This window comes from Blennius ocellaris (assembly GCF_963422515.1).
Source record: "Blennius ocellaris genome assembly, chromosome: 21".
NCBI classification, from domain to species: Eukaryota; Metazoa; Chordata; class Actinopteri; order Blenniiformes; family Blenniidae; genus Blennius; species Blennius ocellaris.
The window spans coordinates 973119-998688 of NC_137670.1; the positions used below are offsets into that span (position 1 = coordinate 973119).

Sequence of the window (25570 nt, forward strand, 5' to 3'; positions counted from 1 at the left end):
AGACGTCAACTTTTCTTATCTCGATCAGAGAGCAACCTGTTGTCCGTCTCTGGAGGACGTCCTGTATGTCCCGCCGTCCCGCCGTCCTTCCCCTTTACCTCCAGTGGGACCACGAGGAAACAGAGACACGTGGTACAAAGGAAACACACACTGTCGTGTCAGATCCTCACGATGTCACTAAAACATCTGTCCAGCTGTTCTCAGGTCAACAGACTGACCAGATGAGAAAAACCGTCCTGGAGCTCAGAAGGAGAAACTTCAAAGTATTTCAGTTTCCTGTGAGGGACACTGGCTTTGAACACTGGACGATGACCAGAATGTTTCTGTTGAGAAACCGTCCTAAGCCTCGGGGGTCTCAGACGCTGAGCTGGACTTCAGGTGATGATGATGATGATGATGATGATGAAGATGAACTCCTGAACCGATGAGAACCCGAAAACACTTTATGGAAACAAAAACACTTTAAAAATTACTCACGATGTCAATCTCAGCAGCGATGCAGTCGTTTGCTGATCTCTGCTGCATTCAGTTGATTTCCTTTGTTTGGTCTTGTATTTTTCAATTTTTTAACATTTATTTATTTATTTATTGTTTGTTTCCTCGTCTTTCTTTGTTTGTGACGACTTCCAACCTGTTTACATCCGTCTGCTTCCTGTTGATGAGCTCAACAGGGCGGTGAAGCAGCTTCCGTCGCGGCTGATTGTTGTTCACCTGTTGAACAAACACCTGGACGTCTTTCTGGGGACAAACGACTCCATGTCAGAATCCAGTTCCTGGTTTTACACTACGTTATTGTTTGTTTATTTAAATCCTTGTTGCTTCCTATCATAACGCGTGAATGTTGTGCAAAGTTTCTCTCCATTTCTGGATGTTGTGTTTACTTCAGCTTGAACCTAACACACACACACACACACACACACACACACACACACACACACACACACACACACGCACACACACACACACACACACACACACACACACACACACACACACACAGTGGTTCTCAGAGTGTGGAGTCGGTCTCCTCTTCCTCAGTTTATTCCAAATCACAGTTAAATAAATAGAATTTTTTTTACCTGATGACGTTGTTGTTTACCAAAGCTCGTTACAGGATTTTACTTTTTGCCTTCATGTGTAATCTGCTGCTGTTCTCATTAATTCCCGTCTTCTTTTGGGGTTTTTTTTGCACTCGAGCTTAATCTAATTATTCTATATAAAGCATAAAAGATACCATTATCATAACTTGACTCATCACCGACGACTCCAGTGATAAAAAAAAACGTGTGATAAACAGTTTTCCACTATTTATTTACTTTATTACTGATGTGAAGAAGTTGTTCAGACCTCCTTCAAACTTTCTCCACACTTTGAGACCCACTGGTCCAAAATGTCTGAAAACATCACGTTATTTTATATATTTGAAAACTTTTCTAAAGTTTTATGTGAGACTTTGCTTCAATTGCTCGGCTTTGTTTTTTTTGTTTCTTTTTCTTTTCCCATAAAGGACTTCAGTTGTTTTGATTCCCGCACAGTTCCTTTTTTATTCACACAGGTTCAGGCTCAATGAACACTATGCACTAAATATAAGAGCTAGAAAACATCATAAGCTAATTAAATGTCCAGTAGAAAACCGTTGGGATCAACTGCTGAAGAGAAAAGAAACAAGACTTCATCCATGTTGGGCTTTTTTTCATGGACTCCAAATATCCTCACTTAAAATTAAATGAGGAAAAAAAGTTTACCTGCCCAACAAGCCTTTGCTTTTTTTTTTTTTTTTTTTATCAGTGTCGGTTTACATTCTATTTCAGCTCCTCTTCATCGTTTGTCCCCGTCCTATGCAGATCCACAAAGCACAACGGTTTTAATGGTGACCAGTAAATATATATCGGACTTTACTTGCACTTTGTATTTTTAATGTGTGTTTCAGGCTATTTGTGCTTTTCTATTCTTTACGTGTGAATTCTCTTGTCCTCAACAGCAGAACCTTGTATTACTGTAAATGTACACAAACATATTACAGCCGTGTTTCCCTTTCCTGGATTTTATTTTGGTATGCTCCAAATGTATTTATTAGTAAGATATTGGAATATGATTATAGCTAATACTACAATGATTATTAATAAAAAAAAATTAAAAAGGCTCTGCAGCATCCCTGCACAGGTTTGTGTTGACAACTTTGCATGACGACTCTCGGCCGCCCCCTGCTGTCTTGTTCAAGAACGTGCAGAGAATTCGTTTGCTTCTCCTCCGCATATTGAAAAGAAAAGAGTCCTCGTCGAACTCTGGGATATTTTCTGATGGAAGGGAAGAAGACAGCTTTCGCAAAGCAGTGACGTCGCATCACGGTCACAACATATGTCTGATGCCCAGTTTGAGTTTCAGTCTTTATTCGCACTGTTTAAGTTGGGCTCTCGGCTTTTATTGATCATTTATTAAATCACGTGGGTTTCTTGGTCCGTGTTTAGATCTGACCGCCTGTGGTTGAAGTACAGCGTCAGTATTTGGGTTCAACTTGATTGCGCTTTGACACTTCCTTTCAAAGTAAGAGTTGCCATCAGATTTCTTTCTCCACGATAAAACGAGTTGATTTACGAGGCATGCTTTCTTTTGAAAGTCAACTTAGCTTCAAGCTCCAGAGTGAGACTGAGAAAAAATAGTGAGAGGTGAGAGATGGAGAGACAAAGAAGCAGAGAGAGAGATATATATATATATATAGAGAGAGATTAATATGTCAAAAGAATAAGTTTTGATTCTGTTCTACTTTTTCCAGGATATTTGAAGATGCAGTTCTATTAATCGCTTCTTTATTCACAGTTGTACTGCTATTTTATTGTGTCTATTGTTAAATATATAAGCGTATATATCTATGTGTATGTTTCTACTTGTATAGGTCTATGTATGACACACGGCTACAACAGTCTCCACGTGCCAGCCTGTTACCCAAACAACAGCTGTGCCATGTGAGCTGCTCCAGCAGGATGCTGATTGGCTCTCACTCAGCCAATCAGAAAAAATCAGAGTGGCTGTTCTTCACGCAGCCAATCAGCGAAAAGAAAAGTGAATTAATGGGCGTGGCCAGAGAGCATAGTTATTGTTGAAGACCCTTTCTGATTCAAACTTCACGGCACATTAATCATTTGGTCACGTTTATCTTTCTGTCATAACCAACATTGTCAGGATATCTTTATGGAGTCAGAAAGTTTGAAGTGTTCACATTACACTGGTTTATGGGGGAGAGATTTTGAAGATGTGAGATTTTCCAATATATTTCGATATAACTTTCCATGTAAAACCATTTTATATAAATTAAAAAAATAAATCCTAAGAATCCCGACTTTTAATCCTCTCAACATTCTAACCTAAACATCAGCTATTTTGCAATCCGTTTTTGCTGTTTCGTTGAATCTGCCCGCTGTTGCTGGGGGAAGTGACGTCACGGCGGAGTGACAGCTGCGAAGAAGACGGCTCGAGAAATGGAGCCGCGTCCCAACAGGAGTTAGCGGGAGAGAAATCCGTCTCCATCTTCGCCATCGAGGCTTTGACTAACCTCGCGCAGGGGCGACATAAACTACGCGTTTCACACTACCGACCGATGGCGATATTATAAGTGTCCGTCGGCGGTGAAGGCCGAAAAGGGATGGTGACATCGGAATCGCTACGGACGGATTTGGATTGTGGCGGAAGGGGGGACGTGTGAATTCCGGCTGTTGTGAAGCTGTCAGCGAAGGTTTCCGTCACTCACCTGGTGGGGGGCCACGACAGGTACCGAGCCATGGAGCTGAGAGTGGGGAACCGGTACCGGCTGGGACGGAAGATCGGCAGCGGATCGTTCGGGGACATTTATTTAGGTGCGTAAATGTCCACTTCTCCTCACAGGGCCTGAAAACGGCTTCGCTCGGTTCTTCTGAGCCTCGGTCCTGGTTCCGAGCCTCGGTCCTGGTTCTGAGCTCAGGTCCTGGTTCCGAGCCTCGGTCCTGGTTCTGAGCTCAGGTCCTGGTTCTGATTCACGGCCCTGGTTCTGGCCTTAGGCCTTGGTTCTGAGCTCAGGTCCTGGTTCTGATCCGGTTCCATAGCTGTCAGGGGAAGATGAACCTTGCTTGTCATTGAGAACCGACTGTGTCACCATGGAACTATAAGGATGAAATAGTGAAACAGTGGTGAACCTTGGTCATAGTGAACCATCAGAACCCATCAGAACATATCATGACACGATCAGAACCCATCCAAACACCATCAGAACACCATCAGAAAACATCAGATCACATCAGAACCCATCAGAAAACATCAGAACCCATCAGAACACCATCAGAACCCATCAGAAAACATCAGAACCCATCAGAACACCATCAGAAAACATCAGAACCCATCAGAACACCATCAGAACCCATCAGAGTAAACTTTGGACATGACTTGGTTTGACTCCAGGATCTTACCAGTTTCCACGGTTACAAGTCTGTAATGGACTTTTCTCATGACTTTCACTGTCTCGTACACAATCATATCTTCTTTTAAACTGTTCTAGTTGACAAAGACTCGTTACCACGAGAAGTGATCAGCTGGAAATCGTATTCTTCTCAATTTCACGTTTCAGGGAGGTTCTCGTGAGGAAATGGTGAAAATGTTGTAGTTTGGTAGCTTGGCCACTAGAGGGTGCTGTGCTTGTTATGAGAACAGTGACGTGTGCAGGCGACGGTAAACATGTCAGCTGCTTTCATCTCTCTTTCATCTCTGCTTTCACCAACGCTGTTTTGTCCCACGTTCATTTTCTGTGTGGAGGACATGTTGTCCACGTATGTGGAGGACACGTCCACGTATGTGGAGACGGCAGTGTAGAAAATGTGCCCTTTGTTAAATCCTAACAGACTCTCTGAATCCTCCATTGTTCTATTTCATCCTCTGATGTAGAGACGCCATAAAGTCCAAGTGTCCCTCTGGAGACAGATGTCCTCTCTTCAGAGGGACGGGTCACGAGGACATATTGTAGGACCGGTTGATATTGAACGAACACCAAATATGTTGGTTATTTAAAAGCACATAACTTATAATATAAATACATATATATGTATATAAGAAGTAAACAAGATAATTATTAAATAATTCACATTCATGCTTTATTTTGGGTTTTCTTTTAATGTCGTCTGTCCTCTGAACGAAGGGACGTGTTCCCGGGTTTGACTCGTCTTTAAGTCTCTGTCGTCTTCACTCTTTACAGGCACTGATATTTCCGTCGGCGAAGAAGTTGCTATTAAACTGGAATGCGTGAAGACGAAACACCCGCAGCTCCACATCGAGAGCAAGATCTACAAGATGATGCAAGGAGGAGGTGAAGTTCTGACACACATGCTCCAGTTCTGATCCCCGATCCAGTTCTGATCCCCGATCCAGTTCTGATCCCCGATCCAGTTCTGATCCCCGATCCAGTTCTGATCCCTGATCCAGTGTGATGAATAAGTGAATGTATAGTTATGGAAGAATAGATGACCGAAGAGCAATGCAGAATGGTTTTCTGTAACACATAAAGAACGTACAAATCAATAACTAGTGGTAATAATACTCAATAAACTGACTTAAATCCCTTATACTGTCACACACATGCAGACAGAGCTAGCCGATTAGCATTAGCTTCATTCACATCCGAGCTAAACGACACAGAACTGTTAGCAAACACGTCTACTAACCTAAACACTGAGTATGAACACTTGTAGGCTTGATGACTATTGAGGACTTACTTCTTCACGAAGGCGTTCAACATGTAGCGAGGGGTTCACTTCCGTCTTATTATTACCATAAAAAACTCCGTTCACCCGGACGTAACGCGAGGACCCCCATCACCTGACTGGGCTGTCCAAAATACTGCCCGACGAAAAACCCCTATTCTAACAGAACAACACAATACTCTTCACAGGGAATTTGTAACGCATACTATAGTAAAGAATAATACCAGTGTTGGCAGTGCAGGTTCAGTGCTGGTGGTTACTGAGCGCCGGTGGTTACCGAGCGCCGGTGGTTACCGAGCGCTGGTTACTGAGTGCTGGTGGTTACCGAGCGCTGGTTACTAAGTGCTGGTGGTTACTGAGCGGTGGTGGTTACCGAGCGGTGGTGGTTACTGAGCGCTGGTTACTGAGCGCTGGTTACTGAGCGCTGGTGGTTACTGAGCGCTGGTTACTGAGCGCTGGTGGTTACTGAGCGCTGGTTACTGAGTGCTGGTTACTGAGCGGTGGTGGTTACTGAGTGCTGGTGGTTACTGAGCGCTGGTGGTTACTGAGCGCTGGTTACTGAGTGCTGGTTACTGAGCGGTGGTGGTTACTGAGCGCTGGTTACTGAGCGCTGGTTACTGAGCGCTGGTGGTTACTGAGCGCTGGTGGTTACTGAGTGCTGGTGGTTACTGAGCGCTGGTGGTTACTGAGCGCTGGTGGTTACTGAGCGCTGGTGGTTACTGAGCGCTGGTGGTTACTGAGCGCTGGTTACTGAGCGCTGGTGGTTACTGAGCGCTGGTTACTGAGTGCTGGTTACTGAGCGGTGGTGGTTACTGAGTGCTGGTGGTTACTGAGCGCTGGTGGTTACTGAGCGCTGGTTACTGAGTGCTGGTTACTGAGCGGTGGTGGTTACTGAGCGCTGGTTACTGAGCGCTGGTTACTGAGCGCTGGTGGTTACTGAGCGCTGGTGGTTACTGAGTGCTGGTGGTTACTGAGCGCTGGTGGTTACTGAGCGCTGGTGGTTACTGAGCGCTGGTGGTTACTGAGCGCTGGTGGTTACTGAGCGCTGGTTACTGAGCGCTGGTGGTTACTGAGCGCTGGTGGTTACCGAGCCCTGGTGGTTACCGAGCCGTGGTGGTTACTGAGCCCTGGTCTTCCTCGCAGTGGGGATTCCAACGATCAAGTGGTGTGGAGCGGAAGGCGACTACAACGTGATGGTGATGGAGCTGCTGGGCCCGAGCCTGGAGGACTTGTTCAACTTCTGCTCTCGCAAGTTCAGCCTGAAGACGGTCCTGCTGCTGGCCGACCAGATGGTGAGGCTCTGCTCCACACACTGCTCATTGGTTGATTTGTTTGTTCATGTTGTGTCATGCCATTTCACTATATATATATATATATATATATATATATATATAACGTTACAGGAAATCGTTCCTCCCCGCGGCAATAAGACTTTTTAACCCTTCTGCCTCCGTCAGAGCCTCCATCACCACCTGGACTAAATTACATTGATACTTATATGATATCATATATTTCATATGGCATATTGCATGTACATATACATATATTTATACATGTGCAAGTACACTATTACCATTGGTATTATTATTATTATATGTATACTATTACTATTGGTATCATTATTATTATTATTACTGATATATATATATATATTGTTATATATTGTTATTGTTTTTTTTTTTTATTGCTACCATATTGTTATTGTTATATTATTGCTACTATTATTAGTAGTACTATAGAGTACTGGTAGAAGTATTAGTTGTCCTGGTAGAAGTATTAGTGGTCTTGGTAGAAGTATTAGTGGTACTGGTAGAAGTATTAGTGGTCCTGGTAGAAGTATTAGTGGTACTGGTAGAAGTATTAGTGGTGCTGGTAGAAGTATTAGTGGTCCTGGTAGAAGTATTAGTGGTCTTGGTAGAAGTATTAGTGGTCTTGGTAGAAGTATTAGTGGTCCTGGTAGAAGTATTAGTGGTCCTGGTAGAAGTATTAGTGGTCCTGGTAGAAGTATTAGTGGTGCTGGTAGAAGTATTAGTGGTACTGGTAGAAGTATTAGTGGTGCTGGTAGAAGTATTAGTGGTACTGGTAGAAGTATTAGTGGTGCTGGTGGAAGTATTAGTGGTCTTGGTAGAAGTATTAGTGGTCCTGGTAGAAGTATTAGTGGTCCTGGTAGAAGTATTAGTGGTACTGGTAGAAGTATTAGTGGTGCTGGTAGAAGTATTAGTGGTACTGGTAGAAGTATTAGTGGTACTGGTAGAAGTATTAGTGGTACTGGTAGAAGTATTAGTGGTGCTGGTAGAAGTATTACCAGACTTCAGCACAATAACTGAAATAAGGGAGACTCATTCTAACCCTTCACACACAGTGTGGATGAAGGTTTAGGAGAAACGACTCTTATTATACCGTCAGTCCTTCAGAATTCTCTGGTGAACCTAAACAACCAGGTGAACTCTTCCTTGTCTTGCCTCGGTTCCAGATCAGCCGTATCGAGTACATCCACTCCAAGAACTTCATCCACAGAGACGTGAAACCCGACAACTTCCTGATGGGACTGGGCAAAAAGGGCAACCTGGTCTACATCATCGACTTCGGACTGGCCAAGAAGTATCGCGACGCCCGAACACACCAGCACATCCCGTACCGCGAGAACAAGAACCTGACGGGGACGGCGCGCTACGCCTCCATCAACACACACCTGGGGATCGGTACAGAACCACCCTGACCCTGTAGAACCCGTCTGACCGGCCTTCACGTTGACCCTAACCCTCGTTGCTTTCCGTCTTCCAGAGCAGTCGAGACGCGACGACCTGGAGTCTCTGGGTTACGTCCTCATGTACTTCAACCTGGGCTCCCTACCCTGGCAAGGCCTGAAGGCGGCGACCAAGAGGCAGAAGTACGAGCGGATCAGCGAGAAGAAGATGTCCACGCCCATCGAGGTGCTCTGTAAAGGATACCCCTGTGAGTGTGGACTCGGCGTCGCGCCATCGCGGAGTCGTCGATGTGTTGAGTCTGAGTTTTCCTGTCGGTTGCAGCTGAGTTCGCCACCTACCTGAACTTCTGCCGCTCCCTGCGCTTCGACGACAAGCCGGACTACTCGTACCTGCGGCAGCTCTTCAGGAACCTGTTCCACCGACAAGGCTTCTCCTACGACTACGTCTTCGACTGGAACATGCTCAAGTTTGTGAGTTCCTCTTCACCGTCGGTGGGACTTTCTGCAACGTCCTCATGAGGTCGTCTGCTTCTGGTCCATCGGTCGGCTGCTGGTCGAGTAGTTTCACTTTACTGTTGCAACTTAAAATCCACATCATTCACCAAAATAAAAGCAGTTTTAAAAGCATTGTTTTCTCCAGTTGGTCAAAGGTTGTTGCAGGTTCTCCAGAACAACACAACCGACCAGCCCGACAAGAATAAGGAAGATTCCAAAGACGTTTTTCTGACGTCCGATAGAACTGAATCAACACCGACTGAATTTAACGTTAAACATTATTTAGCGATGGGACACGTCTCCAGTCTTGACACATCTTCAAACGAGGCCATGCAGACGGGTCCTGAGCCAGAACCAGATGTGTCGTCTGTCTGTCTGTCTGTTTGTTTGTTTGTGTGTCGGTGTGTCACGGAGTGATTTCACCCCCCAGGGGGCGAATCGCGCCGCAGAGGAAGCGGAGCGGGAGCGTCGGGACCGAGAGGACCGGCTGAGGCACGGCAGGAACCCCGGCGCCCGGGGAGTTCCCGCCGCGTCGGGGCGGCCCCGGGGGGCCCAGGACGGGGCGCCGCCGACCCCGCTGACCCCCACGTCACACACCGGTCAGTCGAGGGGGGGTCACCTGATGGATGTTTGTTCGTCTGTCTGACGGAGGTGGTGGTGGGGGGGGGGGGGGGGGGGGGGGGGACGCTCGGGTCTGAGTGGGCTGCCTTGTAGCACTGCAGCCCTCGTGTTGTCATGGTAACGAGGGATCTGAGGCGCTTCAGTCTCGTCGTACAAACCTGAAGTGCTGCCAAATTTCAGAAGTTGTTGTTGTTTGGTGAAACGTCGACGAAACACTGGATTATGTTTTCATAACAAGCTTTGATTTTATTTAATTTTTTCAAGAATAATTAGAGTTTCGTTTTGATTTTCCTTTTTTCTTTTTTTGTCTCAATGCGCTAAAAAAAATAACTGAAGACGTCAGATATGTTGCCAAAAGTGCAACTTTATTTGCTGTGATTATTGTCCTCGGAGCCGAAATGTAAATAAACAATCCCAGAGTGAAAAAGTAAACGAGGCTCAGTCAGTCAACAAATTCAAGCTTTAATCAGATTGAAGCAAAAGAAGCAACAGCAGCTCTGAAAACACATAAAGAACGTTTAGACGGGATGGAAAAATGTGGAAAAATTTTTTTTTTTTTAATGCAGAATATAAATCTTTAACTACAAATTCGAGAAATCGATGTATTTGCCCGACATGAGAGCTGTACGGAGCGTCACCTGGCTCAGGTGAGTTTGTGGGAACACCTTGTAGGAGTGACGCAATCACCCGTAGATTAAAAGTTCGCGTGTCGTCAAGTAACGTTTGTTTGTTGTCGTAGCGTTTTCCTCAAACCCAGAAGATGTTTTCTTGTAAACAAAGCGTGACTTTGTGTTTGTTCCAGCCAACACGTCGCCTCGCCAGGTGTCCGGCGTGGAGCGGGAGCGTAAGGTCAGCATGCGGCTGCACCGCGGGGCGCCGGTCAACATGTCGTCCTCGGACCTGACCGGACGGCAGGACACGTCCCGCATGTCCACGTCGCAGGTACGGGACCCCCTGGGGGACACGTAGGGGGGGGGGAAAGAGAAAGAGAAGGTCCTGGGTGTGAGGACGGGGGGACGGGGGGGGGGGGGCGGAGACAAGGATCTGGGACGGTGTGTCTTTGTCCCGAACCGAGGAGCGTCTCGCCGTGTCCGGCTGTGTGGTTTGGTCTGACGTGTTGGGCCTTGTCTCTCCCCCCCCCTCCCCCCCCCCCCACCCCAGAATAGCATTCCCTACGAGCATCACGCCAAGTAGACGCTCGCCACGTCCTTGTGTGACGGCGGCCGCCCGGGGTGAGTCCTGCCACCAGACCATGCATGTTCCCCCTGCAGCCCCCCCCCTTGTCACCCTCGCCCCCCCCCCCGTCCCCGTCCAGTCCCGGTCCAGCATGTCCCTCACACCTCCAACGCCTCCGTTCAAAGTGATCCAAAGTGATCCCCCACTACAAAAATGCAAAACGTATATTATTTTCAAATATATTGAGGATTCTTTATACGTACAATGTATAATGATGTACCTTGCAAAACCGTATGAGCCAATATTGAGCAACACGACATAATTAACTAGGAACATTCTTTGTAATTACCTGAGTTTACTTTGATGTTACTTTGATCTTTGGTATTGCGACGGTCGACAAGACAAACGCACTTAGAAAATGACATCGTGAAAAAAAAAGTCCACCTCCCATTCCTCATGAAAATGAAACGTCTTCGTCTTCTCACTTGGTCCAGCCCCCCCCCCACTCATTTTTGGGGGGGGGCTTCAAATTTGCGCTAACTCGCTGACTAGCTTGTTAGCTTTGCCACACTTAGCGTCGTTGTTTGTGCGTGTGCGTCGACCTAAAGGTCAGAAACATTCCGCCGTCATCTGACGCTGCGTTCGATCGTACTCGTAATTCGGAAAGGTAAATTAGTTTCATTACACCAGCGTCTATTTTTTTTTCCTAATGTCATGCGATCTACTATTACTACCTTTGCGATCGACTGGTAGATCGCGATCGACGTATTGAGCACCGCTGGTTTAGACCTTCAACTGGGAGACCAGAGTCCTGGTCCACCATATCGGGAGTAAAAACAAAACTTAAAAGGTTTATTTTCCACATAATTTAGTGAAAGCTTCATGTCGCCTCTCAACTTCTGGATAAAAGTAATCAGATTAAACTCCGCAGAGAAAATAGATTCAATTTGTCAGCAAATGGCCGAAGCACCGATTTTTATTAGAAATGTACAGAGACACAAAACCTCCAATGTCACTTCCTGAAGCGTCCTGACACTTCCTGTCCTGTCGCCTCCCGGTGTGACGCAGAATTGACTAAACATTGTGAAATACAATCCGAGGACAATTCTGAGACGGTCTGGAGACAAACTCGTCGTGGCGATTGAAGCTGGATGAGCCCAGCGGCCCTGCAGCCCTTTGAAGATCCGTGTTGCTTGCTGCTGCTGGTTCTCTGTGCCAAACCCAAGTTCCCCCCGCCACACAGCCTTGCTTGCTGCCTTGCCGCTAGCGCATGACGTCCAGCTGCTTCTGCCCCGCAAACGCTTGAACGGCCCCGTCGCTCGTCCCGGAGCTTTCTGCAAGTCGGCACTTTACTGTTTCCCTCGTGTCAGTGTTTCTAACCAGACCGGGTTCTCTGGAGGGGAAAACCAGTAGAGAAACCTGCACCTGGTACAGTCCTGCACCTGGTACAGTCCTGCACCTGGTACAGTCCTGCACCTGGTACAGTCCTGCACGTTTACTGGAAACCAGAGTCTTTGACAGAACCTGGTGTGACGAAGAACCTGAAACCTCTGAAACCCGACGAGTTCTTGAGGTTCTGAATTCCGACTGTTAGTGGAGTCAGTGAATGCATCCTGGAGAGCTGGAACAGCGCTGGTACCTGCTAGAGTACTGCTGGTACCTGCTAGAGTACTGCTGGTACCTGCTAGAGTACTGCTGCTACCTGCTAAAGTACCTGCTAAAGTACTGCTGGTACCTGCTAAAGTACTGCTGGTACCTGCTAAAGTACTGCTGGTACCTGCTAAACTACTGCTGGTACCTGCTAAAGTACCTGCTAAACTACTCCTGGTACCTGCTAAAGTACTGCTGCTGGTACCTGCTAAAGTACTGCTGCTGGTACCTGCTAAAGTACCTGCTAAACTACTGCTGGTACCTGCTAAAGTACCTGCTAAAGTACTGCTGGTACCTGCTAAACTACTCCTGATACCTGCTAAAGTACTGCTGCTGGTACCTGCTAAAGTACCTGCTAAAGTACTGCTGGTACCTGCTAAACTACCTGCTAAACTACTGCTGGTACCTGCTAAAGTACTGCTGGTACCTGCTAAAGTACTGCTGGTACCTGCTAAAGTACTGCTGGTACCTGCTAAAGTACTGCTGGTACCTGCTAGAGTCCAGACCAGTTTTAAGACATGAAGTGGACTGAGGGATTCCAGTTTGTTGGTGAAGAACGTTTCAAATGCAAAAAAGAAGAAACAGTCAAATGTTGAGAGATGTGTTTTGGGGGGGTTGTGAGGGGGGGGGGGGGGGGGGGGCGGCGTTCCGCTGTGCTGACCTGCCGCCTCCTGCTGTGTCTCCTCCAGATGGTGTCTGGAGTTCCTCCTGCCGGCCTCCACCTCCTGGCTCCTCGATGAGTCTCTCCCTCCGAGGACCTCCACCCCCCCCCCCCCCCTCTGAACTTTGTACCATACCTTCGTTTTTTTTTTTTTTTCTTCCTCCCTCCTGTCTGTGCTGGTCGGAGCAGCAGATTGAACTGTGGCGTTGTGGCGGCGGGGCGGAGCCCCCGGTCTGTACGACTCCATCGCGCCAAACACACAAACCTCCTGGGTGTGTGTGAAGCTTCTCTTTCTTTTTTCTTTTTTTTTAGCTACGTGTTGAAAGGCAGCAGACGTTCCCTTCAGTTTTTAGTATTTGTCGGCTCTTTGTAGTGGGGGAAAAAAAAAAGAAGACGAGTGTCTTCCACTGCTGCAAGCTCCGCCTCCTCCTCCTCCCGGCCCGGCGCTCTGATTGGACGGAGACCTGCTTCTCCCGGGTTTGACGCCGCGGCGTCACCGTCGTCTTGCTTTCAGCTTTCGGTTCCGGACCGCTCCGACCGGTCGGCATTGCCCAGCAGCACGGCGGCGGTCCGACCTGCGAGGAGACTTCCTGTTCGTTTCCCGCTCCACATTTCTCGGAAGGCAATATGGAAGCGAGCCGATCAGTGAGGTCTACTCTTATTTTCCACTGTGTTTGTGCTCTTAATCTGGAAATAAATGAATCACTTGTATCTCGTTGTGACGCCTCACTTCCTGTCCTCACAGCCACGACCACACTCTCGTCATTTAAGATAAGATAAGATAAGATTTATTGACTTTATTGATCACAAAGGAGGAATTTACTTGTTCCATTCTGCTCTTAAGGACTCGAGGAGGAAAGACAAGAAATGTGCAAACATAAGAATAGTTTTCTTATATACAATGACGAGCAAGAACTCTAAGGGCCAAAAGTATTTACAGTAAAATGTAATAAGTAGATTAAATAAAATAGGACTAAAAAATAAGATAAAAATCACAAACTATAATAAAGTACAATAAGTTCTAAGGGGAGAAAAATATACAGTAAGATGAAATACAAGGAAATTAAACTGATGGGGGGGGGAGGGGGGGCAAAGTGTAGAATAAAGTACAATAAACATACTAGAGTAAAAATATACCAGTGTTGGCAGTGCAGGGTCAGTCCTAAGTGGTCAATTAAGTGACGTAGATAAAGTGATGTAGATAAAGTGACTAGATAAAGTGGTATAGATAAAGTGATGTAGATAAAGTGACGTAGATAAAGTGGTATAGATAAAGTGGTGTAGATAAAGTGGTGTAGATAAAGTGACGTAGATAAAGTGGTATAGATAAAGTGACGTAGATAAAGTGGTATAGAAAAAGTGGTATAGATAAAGTGACTAGATAAAGTGGTGTCGATAAAGTGGTATAGATAAAGTGACTAGATAAAGTGGTATAGATAAAGTGGTGTAGATAAAGTGGTATAGATAAAGTGACGTAGATAAAGTGGTATAGATAAAGTGGTATAGATAAAGTGGTGTAGATAAAGTGGTATAGATAAAGTGGTGTAGATAAAGTGGTATAGATAAAGTGACGTAGATAAAGTGGTATAGATAAAGTGGTATAAAGTGACGTAGATAAAGTGACGTAGATAAAGTGACGTAGATAAAGTGGTGTAGATAAAGTGGTATAGATAAAGTGATATAGATAAAGTGGTATAGATAAAGTGGTGTAGATAAAGTGGTATAGATAAAGTGGTATAGATAAAGTGGTATAGATAAAGTGGTGTAGATAAAGTGGTATAGATAAAGTGGTATAGATAAAGTGGTATAGATAAAGTGGTATAGATAAAGTGATATAGATAAAGTGGTGTAGATAAAGTGGTATAGATAAAGTGGTATAGATAAAGTGGTGTAGATAAAGTGGTGTAGATAAAGTGGTATAGATAAAGTAGTATAGATAAAGTGGTATAGATAAAGTGGTATAGATAAAGTGGTATAGATAAAGTGGTATAGATAAAGTGACGTAGATAAAGTGGTATAGATAAAGTGACGTAGATAAAGTGGTATAGATAAAGTGGTGTAGATAAAGTGGTATAGATAAAGTGGTATAGATAAAGTGATGTAGATAAAGTGGTATAGATAAAGTGGTGTAGATAAAGTGACGTAGATAAAGTGGTATAGATAAAGTGGTGTAGATAAAGTGACGTAGATAAAGTGGTATAGATAAAGAGGTATAGATAAAGTGGTGTAGATAAAGTGATATAGATAAAGTGGTGTAGATAAAGTGGTGTAGATAAAGTGGTATAGATAAAGAGGTATAGATAAAGTGACGTAGATAAAGTGGTATAGATAAAGAGGTATAGATAAAGTGGTGTAGATAAAGTGATATAGATAAAGTGGTGTAGATAAAGTAGTATAGATAAAGTGGTATAGATAAAGTGACGTAGATAAAGTGGTATAGATAAAGTGACGTAGATAAAGTGGTATAGATAAAGAGGTATAGATAAAGTGGTGTAGATAAAGTGATATAGGTAAAGTGGTGTAGATAAAGTGGTGTAGATAAAGTGGTATAGATAAAGTAGTATAGATAAAGTGGTATAGATAAAGTGGTATAGATAAAGTGGTATAGATAAAGTAGTATAGATAAAGTGGTATAGATAAAGTGGTATAGATAAAGTAGTATAGATAAAGTGGTATAGATAAAGTGGTATAGATAAAGTGGTATAGATAAAGTGACGTAGATAAAGTGGTATAGATAAAGTGACGTAGATAAAGTGGTATAGATAAAGTGGTGTAGATAAAGTGGTGTAGATAAAGTGGTATAGATAAAGTAGTATAGATAAAGTGGTATAGATAAAGTGACGTAGATAAAGTGGTATAGATAAAGTGACGTAGATAAAGTGGTATAGATAAAGTGACGTAGATAAAGTGGTATAGATAAAGTGACGTAGATAAAGTGGTATAGATAAAGAGGTATAGATAAAGTGGTATAGATAAAGAGGTATAGATAAAGTGGTATAGATAAAGTGGTATAGATAAAGAGGTATAGATAAAGAGGTATAGATAAAGTGGTATAGATAAAGTGGTATAGATAAAGTGACGTAGATAAAGTGGTATAGTTGCAGGGTGATTGCACAGTATTACATGTTACTTTACAGTCTTGTCTTGTTTTACAGAACAAAGGAGACTAAACCATTTCGTGTGGATTCCAGCTGCTGCTCACCTGCATCGGGACTTTGAAGGATAAAAAAACCACGACCAGCATTTCGTGAGTTTTCCCTCCAGTCACGAGGGTTTATTGGTGTATTCACACGGCGTTTCACGACTTTGATCAGAAGCACACAAAGGCACGTTGAACATCAAGTCGTCGGCGCATGAAGACGACACGTTAATCAGCCCAGCGAACAAACGACACGCGGTCTTACACTTGCATTGGTTGAGTTGCAGAAACAGCTTTGTAGGATTTAGCTGCCAACACATTTGCATACGTGAAATAAATAAAACTATATATTACATTTTTTTTTTGGAAAGAGTTTAATTGCACTGTATCAGAGTCCACGGAGTTAAACTGGGAAAACATACAAAAGCCATTAAATAAAATCTGCGTCTGTGACTCCGCCTCCTCGACAGTCGACACACGAAGTATGGAAGTACGTCGTTAATCCCAGCTTGTTTCTACGATACAAGGAGGAAGAGACGGAATATGATAAAAATGTCAAAGTAGCTAAAACGTAAAAATCAACTGCTGAAATGGCATCGTTTTCTAAAAGTAACTAAAAATGTCTCAGGCTGCTAAAGACTAATCTGATAAAACTTAATAATTCCTAAAACTAACGCTTCAATGACGTCAAGCAACACGAGCTGCAGTTGCGCTGAACGGCGTAGAAATCTTTGTTTTGATTTTTCAACGTTATGAATTTTTGTTTTCAGGTGAATTTAGTGGAAAAAGGAAGTTTCTTTTTTTGGGGGGGGCCAAAAGGAGCAGAAATGTGATTTTCAAACCAGTTTCAAGTAAAAGTGTTTCAACTTTCTGTGAATTTATGTTTTCATTTGAAAATGTTTCGTCTTTAAAAACACTTAAATTTGAAAGTCACAGGAATTTCCACGCGACACAATTCAAACGAAGAAAGAAATGTGGAGGTCTGGAGGATGAAGGCGGAGTTCATCCTCTCACTCCTGACAGGCGTGTTAAAACACAACAATTTCGCCCGATCAGCATTTTGCAGGACGACCTTTAGCCGCCTCCTAGCTTAGCGACCGTCCGTCCTGCAGATTACGTCGGTTCCGTGGATTAGAGCTCCGCCGGGCAGATCAGTTCTCCCGATGTTCTCGTTGGTTCCTCCGTCACTCCGAAGAGCGCCGTCCATCCTCCCGCCCCTCCGACGGCTCTTCGCCGGCCGGCTCCACGGCGGCGTTGCCGTTTCTCCCGTTTTCCGCGCGGTAGAGTCCCTCCCGCTCGGCGGCGCACGAGGCCATCTCCACGTTGGCCTCCGGGGTTCCCTGTGGCCTTTTGATGCAAAAGAAGTTGGCCAGAAAGATGATGATGGCCGACAGCGTCACCTCGCAGCCCGCCAACAGGAACACGTGCATGTACTGGTGGGTGGCGTCCAAGAGGCGGCCTGGCGGAGACAACAGCGGTTAGCGGTTAGCGGTTAGCGCAGGGGTCGGCAACCTTTAATGCTCAAAGAGCCATTTGGTCCCGTTTCCCACTGAACGCAACACCCAAAGAGCCGCACGCATTTTATTTTGACAGTCCCACAGGAAGACACGACACATTAAACCTTCTTCACTGCTGGTTGACGACTTACAACTAATAAACTAAACTACATGAACTAAGCAACAAAAACACAATTATTACCAACACTACAAACCTAACATAACCCCCAATAATTACATTTAAAACACCACAAACAGAAACTCCCATAATGCATTGCAGCTCTCAGCTCCTTTATCGCTACACATTATTAAAATGGAAGATAAATGTGGGAGATCTGGATTGTTAGAACCATGAGTGTGATGGTGTGTCTTTAATGTCCTGTAGTTGTTGTGGAATTCACTAGAATGTTCCGTCACTCTCAACAAGTCTGGAATGAACCTCCTGGAACTGTGGGCTTTTACTGTGAAAGGCACAGGAAGCTCCCAGCTTCAGACACCAGTTGAGCCGCTGTCCAGTAATTCTACGTTCTTCATGCTATTATTGTTGCGTAATGACGTCACATGGCTGCGCCTACATTTTACCCTACTCTTTGTAGCAGAACTGCGCTCTGGGGTGGCTTTGCCTCCTTTCGTCTCCGGTATGAACTGCAGTGGGACGGAGGCTCAAGGAGCCGCGGGTTGCCGACCCCTGGGTTAGCGCTTAGCGGTTAGCGGCGGCGGATCTCGCGATCTGGATGCGCAGAAAGGCGGAGCGGCGCTGACCTGCCCCGGGGGGTCCCACCAGCACGGCGATGGCCTCCATCAGCAGCACCAGGCCAATGGCGCTGGAAAACTTCTCCGTGCCGACGATGGCCATGAGGACCTCGAACTGCAGCGCCCCCACCATGCCGTACGACATCCCGAAGAAGATGCAGAACACCACCAGGCCCATGTAGTTGTCCGCCTACGAGACGCGAGGGGAAGACGCGAGGTTAAGTCTCGACTCGGCCGACGGTCGGTCGACCTCGACCAGCAGAGTCGACTCCGGACTCGGCGGGGCGACACACGCACCGAAGATCTACCGACGCCGCGCTCACCTGTGACCCTACCAGGTCGGTGCAGCCGTTGAAGAGCATGGAGAAGCTGAACAGGTAGATGATTCTGGGTCGCATCCACTTGGTGCCGGCCACCAGCCCCGACGCCGGCCGGGCGAACATGTCGACGAAACCCAGGATGGTGAGCAGCAGCGCCGACTTGGTGTCCTCGTTGCCGAGGCCCTTGGCGTAGTTCACCACGAACACGGGGGGCACGAACAGACCCAGCACCATCACGGACGCCGCCACCGTGTAGATGACGAACCCTCGGTCCCTGAACACGCTGAAGTCCAGCAGCTTCTTCTTCTCCTTCGGCTGGGGTTCCTTCTCCTCCGGCGCCGGGGGCTTGCCGGAGGGCAGCAGTGGCCTCATGAGGGCGCCACAGGCGCAGCAGTTCAGCAGCATGCCGCCCAGGATGAGGAAGCCCCCCCGCCAGCCGTACTGATACTGCAGAACCTGGCCCAGTGGAGAGAGGCAGCACAACGCCACGGGACTGCCGGCCGCCGCCAGGCCGTTGGCCAGAGGCCGTTTCTCGCTGAAGTACCGATTCAACATGATCAGGGAAGGTTGGAAGTTCAACGCCAGACCCAGACCTGCAGCGGGAGAGACAACGCACTTCTAAACTGCACTTTTTCACCATAAAGGTCCCTGTCCTGGGCCCTATCCTGGTCCCTGTCCTGGTCCCTGTCCTGGGCCCTATCCTGGTCCCTGATCTGGTCCATGTCCTGGTCCCTGTCCTGGTCCCTGTCCTGGTCCCTATTAGATCTCCGTGCTGCATTGATACTATTGATCAGAACCTCCCACTACAGAGACTTAAACGTACAGCACTAAATTGCTTCCGATCATATTCATCAGACTCTTCAGTCCAGACTGAGGTTAAACCTGGAGTTCCACAGGGTTCCGTCCCGGTTCCCACACTTTTCACTTTGTACAAGCTTCCTGTAGGGAATATTATTAAAAAAAACACTCCATTAACTTCCATTGCTATGCCGACGACACACAAATCTATTTATCTATGAAGCTAGAAGCCTATCTTGGAGACTTACGGGTTGGATGAGCCGTGATTTTCTGCTTCTGAACTCAGATAAAACTGAAACCATTAAATTTGGCCCAAAACCTCAGAGAGAGAGAGAGAAATGATCTAAAGCTACAGTCACACTGAGTTAAAGGTGCAATTCCAGAGAATAAATGTCGGACTGGTTTTGGGTGGTGTCAAATCATTAGATAGACCATAAAAAGGTAGGACGTATTCTTGTTCTGTCGTGGGGTTTTGGTTCAAACGACCCAACGGGTTTGGACTTGTGGCTGGAGGTGGCCCGTCGGTCGTGACCCTACCTGTGATGACGCCCCCGCACAGGTAGATGTGCATGATGCTGGTGGCGAAGGAGGCCAGGATCATCCCCAGGGAGGCGAACAGGCCCCCGACCATCATCACGGGCCGGCAGCCGAACTTGTTGACCAGCACGCTGCACAGAGGGCCTGACGGAGCACAACGCGTCAGAGTCACCGGCTTCGTTCGGGAGAGGGGGGGGGGGGGGGCGGAGCCTCGGGCCAGGTGAGCTCACCTGTGCCGTACAGCATGGCCAGCAGGATGGAGGAGATCCAGGCGGTGTCGCTGTAGCCCACGTCGAACTCGTGGATCAGCTCCTTGAAGAAGACGCTCACCGCCTTGGGGAAGGCGTAGGAGAAGCCGGTGATGACGAAGCAGCCGGCCAGCACCGCCCAGCCCCAGCCGCCGTCCGGCGCCTTCACCCCGGGGGGGCCGTCGTCCACCACCGCGCCGCCCATTTCTATACCCTCGGTGCCGAGTTCAGGTTCACTGACGGAACACTGGGGGGGGGGGGGGGGGGAACAAGAACACGCTTCAGTCACTGGCGTCCAGAAGGTCAGAGGTCGTCCGGGAAAAAAACAAAAAAACCCAAAAACATTGAAATGGTTCGTCCATCTTCTCAATTTTATTTTTTGTGATTTGTTTCAATTTGTCACGGTATTTTCTCTCTTAATTTATGGACACTTTTTAGTATTATTATTTTATTTCTCTATTTTTTTTAATTTTTTATGTTCACATTATATTTGTTATATATTAGCTTGAAATAAACCTGTCTGATTGAATCAGTCAGAATCATTATTGCAGTAAGGCTATGGGGGGGGGGCTGCCTTTATTGCCAGCTGAATGACGGTGGCTTTTATTTTGACATTTTCTCCGCAACAGGAACTTGGTGGCAGGAGGACCGTTCACTCAGCACCTCCGTCTCTCCTGGTTGCCCACAACTCACCAACCAACCTAAACTAGACCGGATCAACTAATTAACTACATGAACAAAAACGCAGCACGACCATAGAAAACCTCGATAAAACCCTAATATCGCCCCTAGAACCTCTGGAACACGTCGGCTCATGTCTCACCTGCTGACGTCGACCATCGTTATATTTATCTGCGTAAAAACGACAATTTATTACGTATAATTTGAGGTATTTTTTTGGTAACAATGACATTTCTAAATAAACGTTACCAGGAAGTACTTTAATTGTCTTTTAATTGTTACGCACTGACCTCACATCAGTTCCAGACGGGCAACCGAAGACAATTCCTGCCGCTTTGCTTTGAATTCTTTTCCTTTGTGTTCCAATAAACAAATGACGCTCCTGTAAACAAAGCTGCGATTTGAACCTGCAGCTGTTTCTGGACTGACGGAGGGACGGAGAGATTAACCTGACAGCCGTCACACACACCTCCTCCCACACCCTCCACCACTGTGTGTGTGTGTGTGTGTTGGCTGTGAGCAGTAATAGTAGCGGTGACCTTTGGCGTTCCCCTGAGGTCCGTCCTCGGATCACTTCTGTTGTCAGTGAACTCTCCACCTCAGATCTCACCTTCTCAATGTCATTTGTAAAAAGTGGACTTGAAATAAAACGTTTCCCCATGTTGTATTAGTAGTGATAAAGCGTTGCTCGCATTTATTTTGAAATATATATATATATTTTTTTATATATATATATATATTAATGCGTTACAAATACCGGAGCGACCGATTTTATTAATTTCGGACTTCCTGGTCAGAAACTTGTTCTGGTTTGTAACCTGTGATGTTCAGACCGACGCAAAATACACACTGAGACTTTGTTCACTAAAATGTGTGTGTGTGTGTGTGTGTGTGTGTGTGTGTGTGTGTGTGTGTGTGTGTGTGTGTGTGTGTGTGTGTGTGTGTGTGTGTGTGTGTGAAATGTTAAGGGTTCCTAAATTAGTCTGGTGATGCTTGGCATCACTGACAACATGTTTCATGGGTCAGTGTGTGTGTCTGTGTGTGTGTGTGTGTGTGTGTGTGTGTGTGTGTGTGTGTGTGTGTGTGTGTGTCTCACACACACACACACACACACACTCCCTGATAGACGATTCCCAGATAGACGATTCCCTGATAGACGATTCCCAGATAAATAATTCCCAGATAGACGATTCCCTGATAGACGATTCCCTGATAGACGATTCCCTGATAGACGATTCCCAGATAAATAATTCCCAGATAGACGATTCCCTGATAGACGATTCCCAGATAGACGATTCCCAGATAGACGATTCCCAGATAGACGATCCCAGATAGACGATTCCCAGATAGACGATTCCCTGATAGACGATTCCCTTTCCCTGATAGACGATTCCCAGATAGACGATTCCCTGATAGACGATTCCCAGATAAATGATTCCCTGATAGACAATTCCCTGATAGACGATTCCCTGATAGACGATTCCCTGATAGACAATTCCCTGATAGACGATTCCTTGATAGACGATTCCCAGATAGACGATTCCCTGATAGACGATTCCCAGATAGACGATTCCCTGATAGACGATTCCCTGATAGACGATTCCCAGATAGACGATTCCTGATAGACGATTCCCAGATAGACGATTCCCAGATAGACGATTCCCAGATAGACGATTCCCTGATAGACGATTCCCTGATAGACGATTCCCAGATAGACGATTCCCTGATAGACGATTCCCAGATAGACGATTCCCAGATAGACGATTCCCTGATAGACGATTCCCAGATAGACGATTCCCTGATAGACGATTCCCTGATAGACGATTCCCTGATAGACGATTCCCTGATAGACGATTCCCTGATAGACGATTCCCAGATAGACGATTCCCTGATAGACGATTCCCTGATAGACGATTCCCAGATAGACGATTCCCTGATAGACGATTCCCTGATAGACGATTCCCTGATAGACGATTCCCTGATAGACGATTCCCAGATAGACGATTCCCAGACAGACAACTTATTATAATAAGTGTATTATGTACAATAAGTCTTATTACAATAAGTGAATTACTTGTAACGGTTCAGTGACCTGGGATTAGAAATATTTAGTGACTTAATAGAACAAGTGAATTATTTCTATCCTTCAATGTTACAAATAACATTAATGTTACAAAAGTTTTTAGTCCCACATAATTTTTTTTTTCTTCTTCTTCCGCCGCAGTTTTAAACGGTCTTTATGTGTAAAAATACACGACTATTCACCCGAGGTCACTGACGCGTTACAAGTAATTCTCTCATGAAATGAAGTCGTCTCTCTGGGAGGAAACCAGTGAAGAGCTACGACCGTTAACTTGAACATAGATCACACATGATCCAGATTCAGGGTCTGGGACCGGTCTGGGACCTTGACCAGAACCGGTTTCATCTTGTTCCCGTCCAGAGGAGCTTCCCTCCGGGGGAAGTGGTCATCAGGGCCGCTAAAGGTTGCAGACCCTTATTTACCCTCTTTGTGCACCGTAGACTCTCGGGTTACCGCGAGGCAGCGTCACAAAGGCGACTGGACCGCGAGATATTCTTAACTCCATCAGTGGACGTGCCCTTTCCTCTGACTCTGTGAGGGAAATGGCACGAGACGCGTCGTGACGTCACCCGACATCACCGGGCCGGGATGCTGCCGGGCGCACGTAGGCAGAGCGCGGCTCACCTCCGCTGAGTCAGGGAGGAGGGAGGAGACCTGTGGCTCCTCACTCCACTGCACCTCCTCCTCCTCACTCCACTGCACCTCCTCCTCCTCCTCTCAGGAAAACACACTTGTTGCTTAAGTTAAAAAAAACCACCACTACTTTGCGCCAGTAATAATTCATTCTACCAAACTGTTTATGTCCTTAACACAATAAATAATGTAAGTCAGACATGCGCGCGCACCTTCCCCCTCGGCTCAGGTTGGACCTACCTGCTCCAGACACCCGGAGGAGGAGGAGAAGGAGGAGAAAGAGGAGGAGGAGGAGGAGGAGGAGAGGAAGATATAGAAGAAATAAAGAGAGAGAAAACGGTGAGACGGTACCTGAGATGCTGCGGTCCCTCGGAGAGCTTCTCCTCAAATCGCGGGAGCGAGCTTTCGTGGCTCTCTTAAATTAACGGGAGTGCGCAGGCGGAAGCCCCGCCCCCCCCCCCCCCCCCCCCCCCCCACCCCCCCGGCCAATGACAGCCATGGGACCCCAGGTTATTCAATCACCTGGACACTCGTGTAAAAAAAAAAAAAAAAAAAATATATATATATATATATATATATTTATATTTTTTTTCACCACGTGTAAAAATAAATTAAAAAAAAAATATATTTTTTTTTTATATATATATATTTTTTTTATTTGTTTTACTTATTTTATTTATTTTTTATTTACTTTTTATTTTTTGATATATATATTTCTGCTGCACTTTAAACCGCACAGCGTTTATGTTGCTGGGAAGAATTTAAAAAGCAGTTTGAAGAGGACTGGCGCGTGTCTGCGGCTGCTTCCGTCATTATTGTGAAACCCGAGCACCAGGAAGAAGTGTGACGTGACCAAATATGGTCAAACTCGGTCTGATCTCTAGAAAGCCTGGCGACTAAAACTAGTATAAATAAGTGACCTGAAATAGCCCTCCACCCCCCCCCCCCCCCCTCCCCCCCCCCCCCCCCTCCTGATCCAGTCCAGGCCTGATCCCAGGACACAATATGTGACGTCGGGTCTCACCTGGACAGGTGAAGCCGTCCATCACGGGACAAACGCAGAGAGACAGGCCAACACACAAACTCTAATGAACCATCAATAATGGCTTGTTTTTGTTTTTTTCTCCTGGAGAAAACCTAAAGGTGAGACGGTCAACCACGACCTGGAGCTGCAGGGAAAACCTCCTGAGTCTGGTTCTACTGGAACCTCCTGAGTCTGGTTCTACTGAGATCTACTGAGTCTGGTTCTACTGAGATCTACTGAGTCTGGTTCTACTGAAATCTACTGAGTCTGGTTCTACTGAAATCTACTGAGTCTGGTTCTACTGAGAATCTCCTCTGAGTCTGGTTCTACTGAAACCTCCTGAGTCTGGTTCTACTGAAATCTACTGAGTCTGGTTCTACTGAGAATCTCCTCTGAGTCTGGTTCTACTGAAATCTACTGAGTCTGGTTCTACTGAGAATCTCCTCTGAGTCTGGTTCTACTGAAATCTACTGAGTCTGGTTCTACTGAAATCTACTGAGTCTGGTTCTACTGAGAATCTCCTCTGAGTCTGGTTCTACTGAAACCTCCTGAGTCTGGTTCTACTGAAATCTACTGAGTCTGGTTCTACTGAGAATCTCCTCTGAGTCTGGTTCTACTGAAATCTACTGAGTCTGGTTCTACTGAGAATCTCCTCTGAGTCTGGTTCTACTGAAATCTACTGAGTCTGGTTCTACTGAGAATCTCCTCTGAGTCTGGTTCTACTGACATCTACTGAGTCTGGTTCTACTGAGAATCTCCTCTGAGTCTGGTTCTGCAGGTTTCTTCCTGTTAAAATGGTTCGTGTTTTTTCTCCTTTCCTACAGAAAC

General features: G+C 46.1%; 3 protein-coding genes across 5 annotated transcripts in view; 2 read left to right on the top strand and 1 right to left on the bottom strand.

The window, feature by feature from the left end:
- The window catches only part of LOC308145487 (RNA binding protein fox-1 homolog 3-like), a gene marked incomplete at both ends in the record, with an annotated part of 35217 nt that extends 34789 nt beyond the window's left edge, over positions 1 to 428 (top strand). The window contains one exon of the mRNA XM_080516943.1: positions 360 to 428. Coding sequence (XP_080373069.1) covers positions 360 to 428 — 69 coding nt within the window. The remainder of the gene's footprint in view (positions 1 to 359) is intronic.
- Positions 429 to 3461: 3033 nt separating this feature from the next.
- csnk1db (casein kinase 1, delta b) lies at positions 3462 to 13741 on the top strand. Of its 3 annotated transcripts, none has more exons than XM_080517334.1 (10): positions 3462 to 3851; positions 5216 to 5326; positions 6864 to 7012; positions 8194 to 8422; positions 8505 to 8675; positions 8750 to 8898; positions 9353 to 9521; positions 10346 to 10485; positions 10705 to 10775; positions 13059 to 13741. In XM_080517334.1, the coding sequence occupies exons 1-9, from the start codon at positions 3776 to 3778 to the stop codon at positions 10735 to 10737; spliced, it is 1227 nt and encodes a 408-aa protein (XP_080373460.1). In that variant the 5' UTR covers positions 3462 to 3775; the 3' UTR covers positions 10738 to 10775; positions 13059 to 13741. The 3 variants fall into 3 exon arrangements, with proteins under 3 accessions (XP_080373460.1, XP_080373459.1, XP_080373458.1); XM_080517333.1 differs by having other exon boundaries at positions 10710 to 10775; XM_080517332.1 differs by lacking the exon at positions 10705 to 10775.
- A 3399-nt stretch (positions 13742 to 17140) lies between these two features.
- LOC308145851 (monocarboxylate transporter 4-like) lies at positions 17141 to 20526 on the bottom strand (the record flags this gene model as incomplete). The annotated part of the gene is made up of 5 exons (XM_080517436.1): positions 17141 to 17628; positions 18428 to 18608; positions 18742 to 19331; positions 20074 to 20217; positions 20304 to 20526. 5 exons carry the CDS (start codon positions 20524 to 20526, stop codon positions 17354 to 17356), a joined length of 1413 nt encoding a protein of 470 aa, XP_080373562.1. The 3' UTR covers positions 17141 to 17353.
- Positions 20527 to 25570: the final 5044 nt, after the last annotated feature.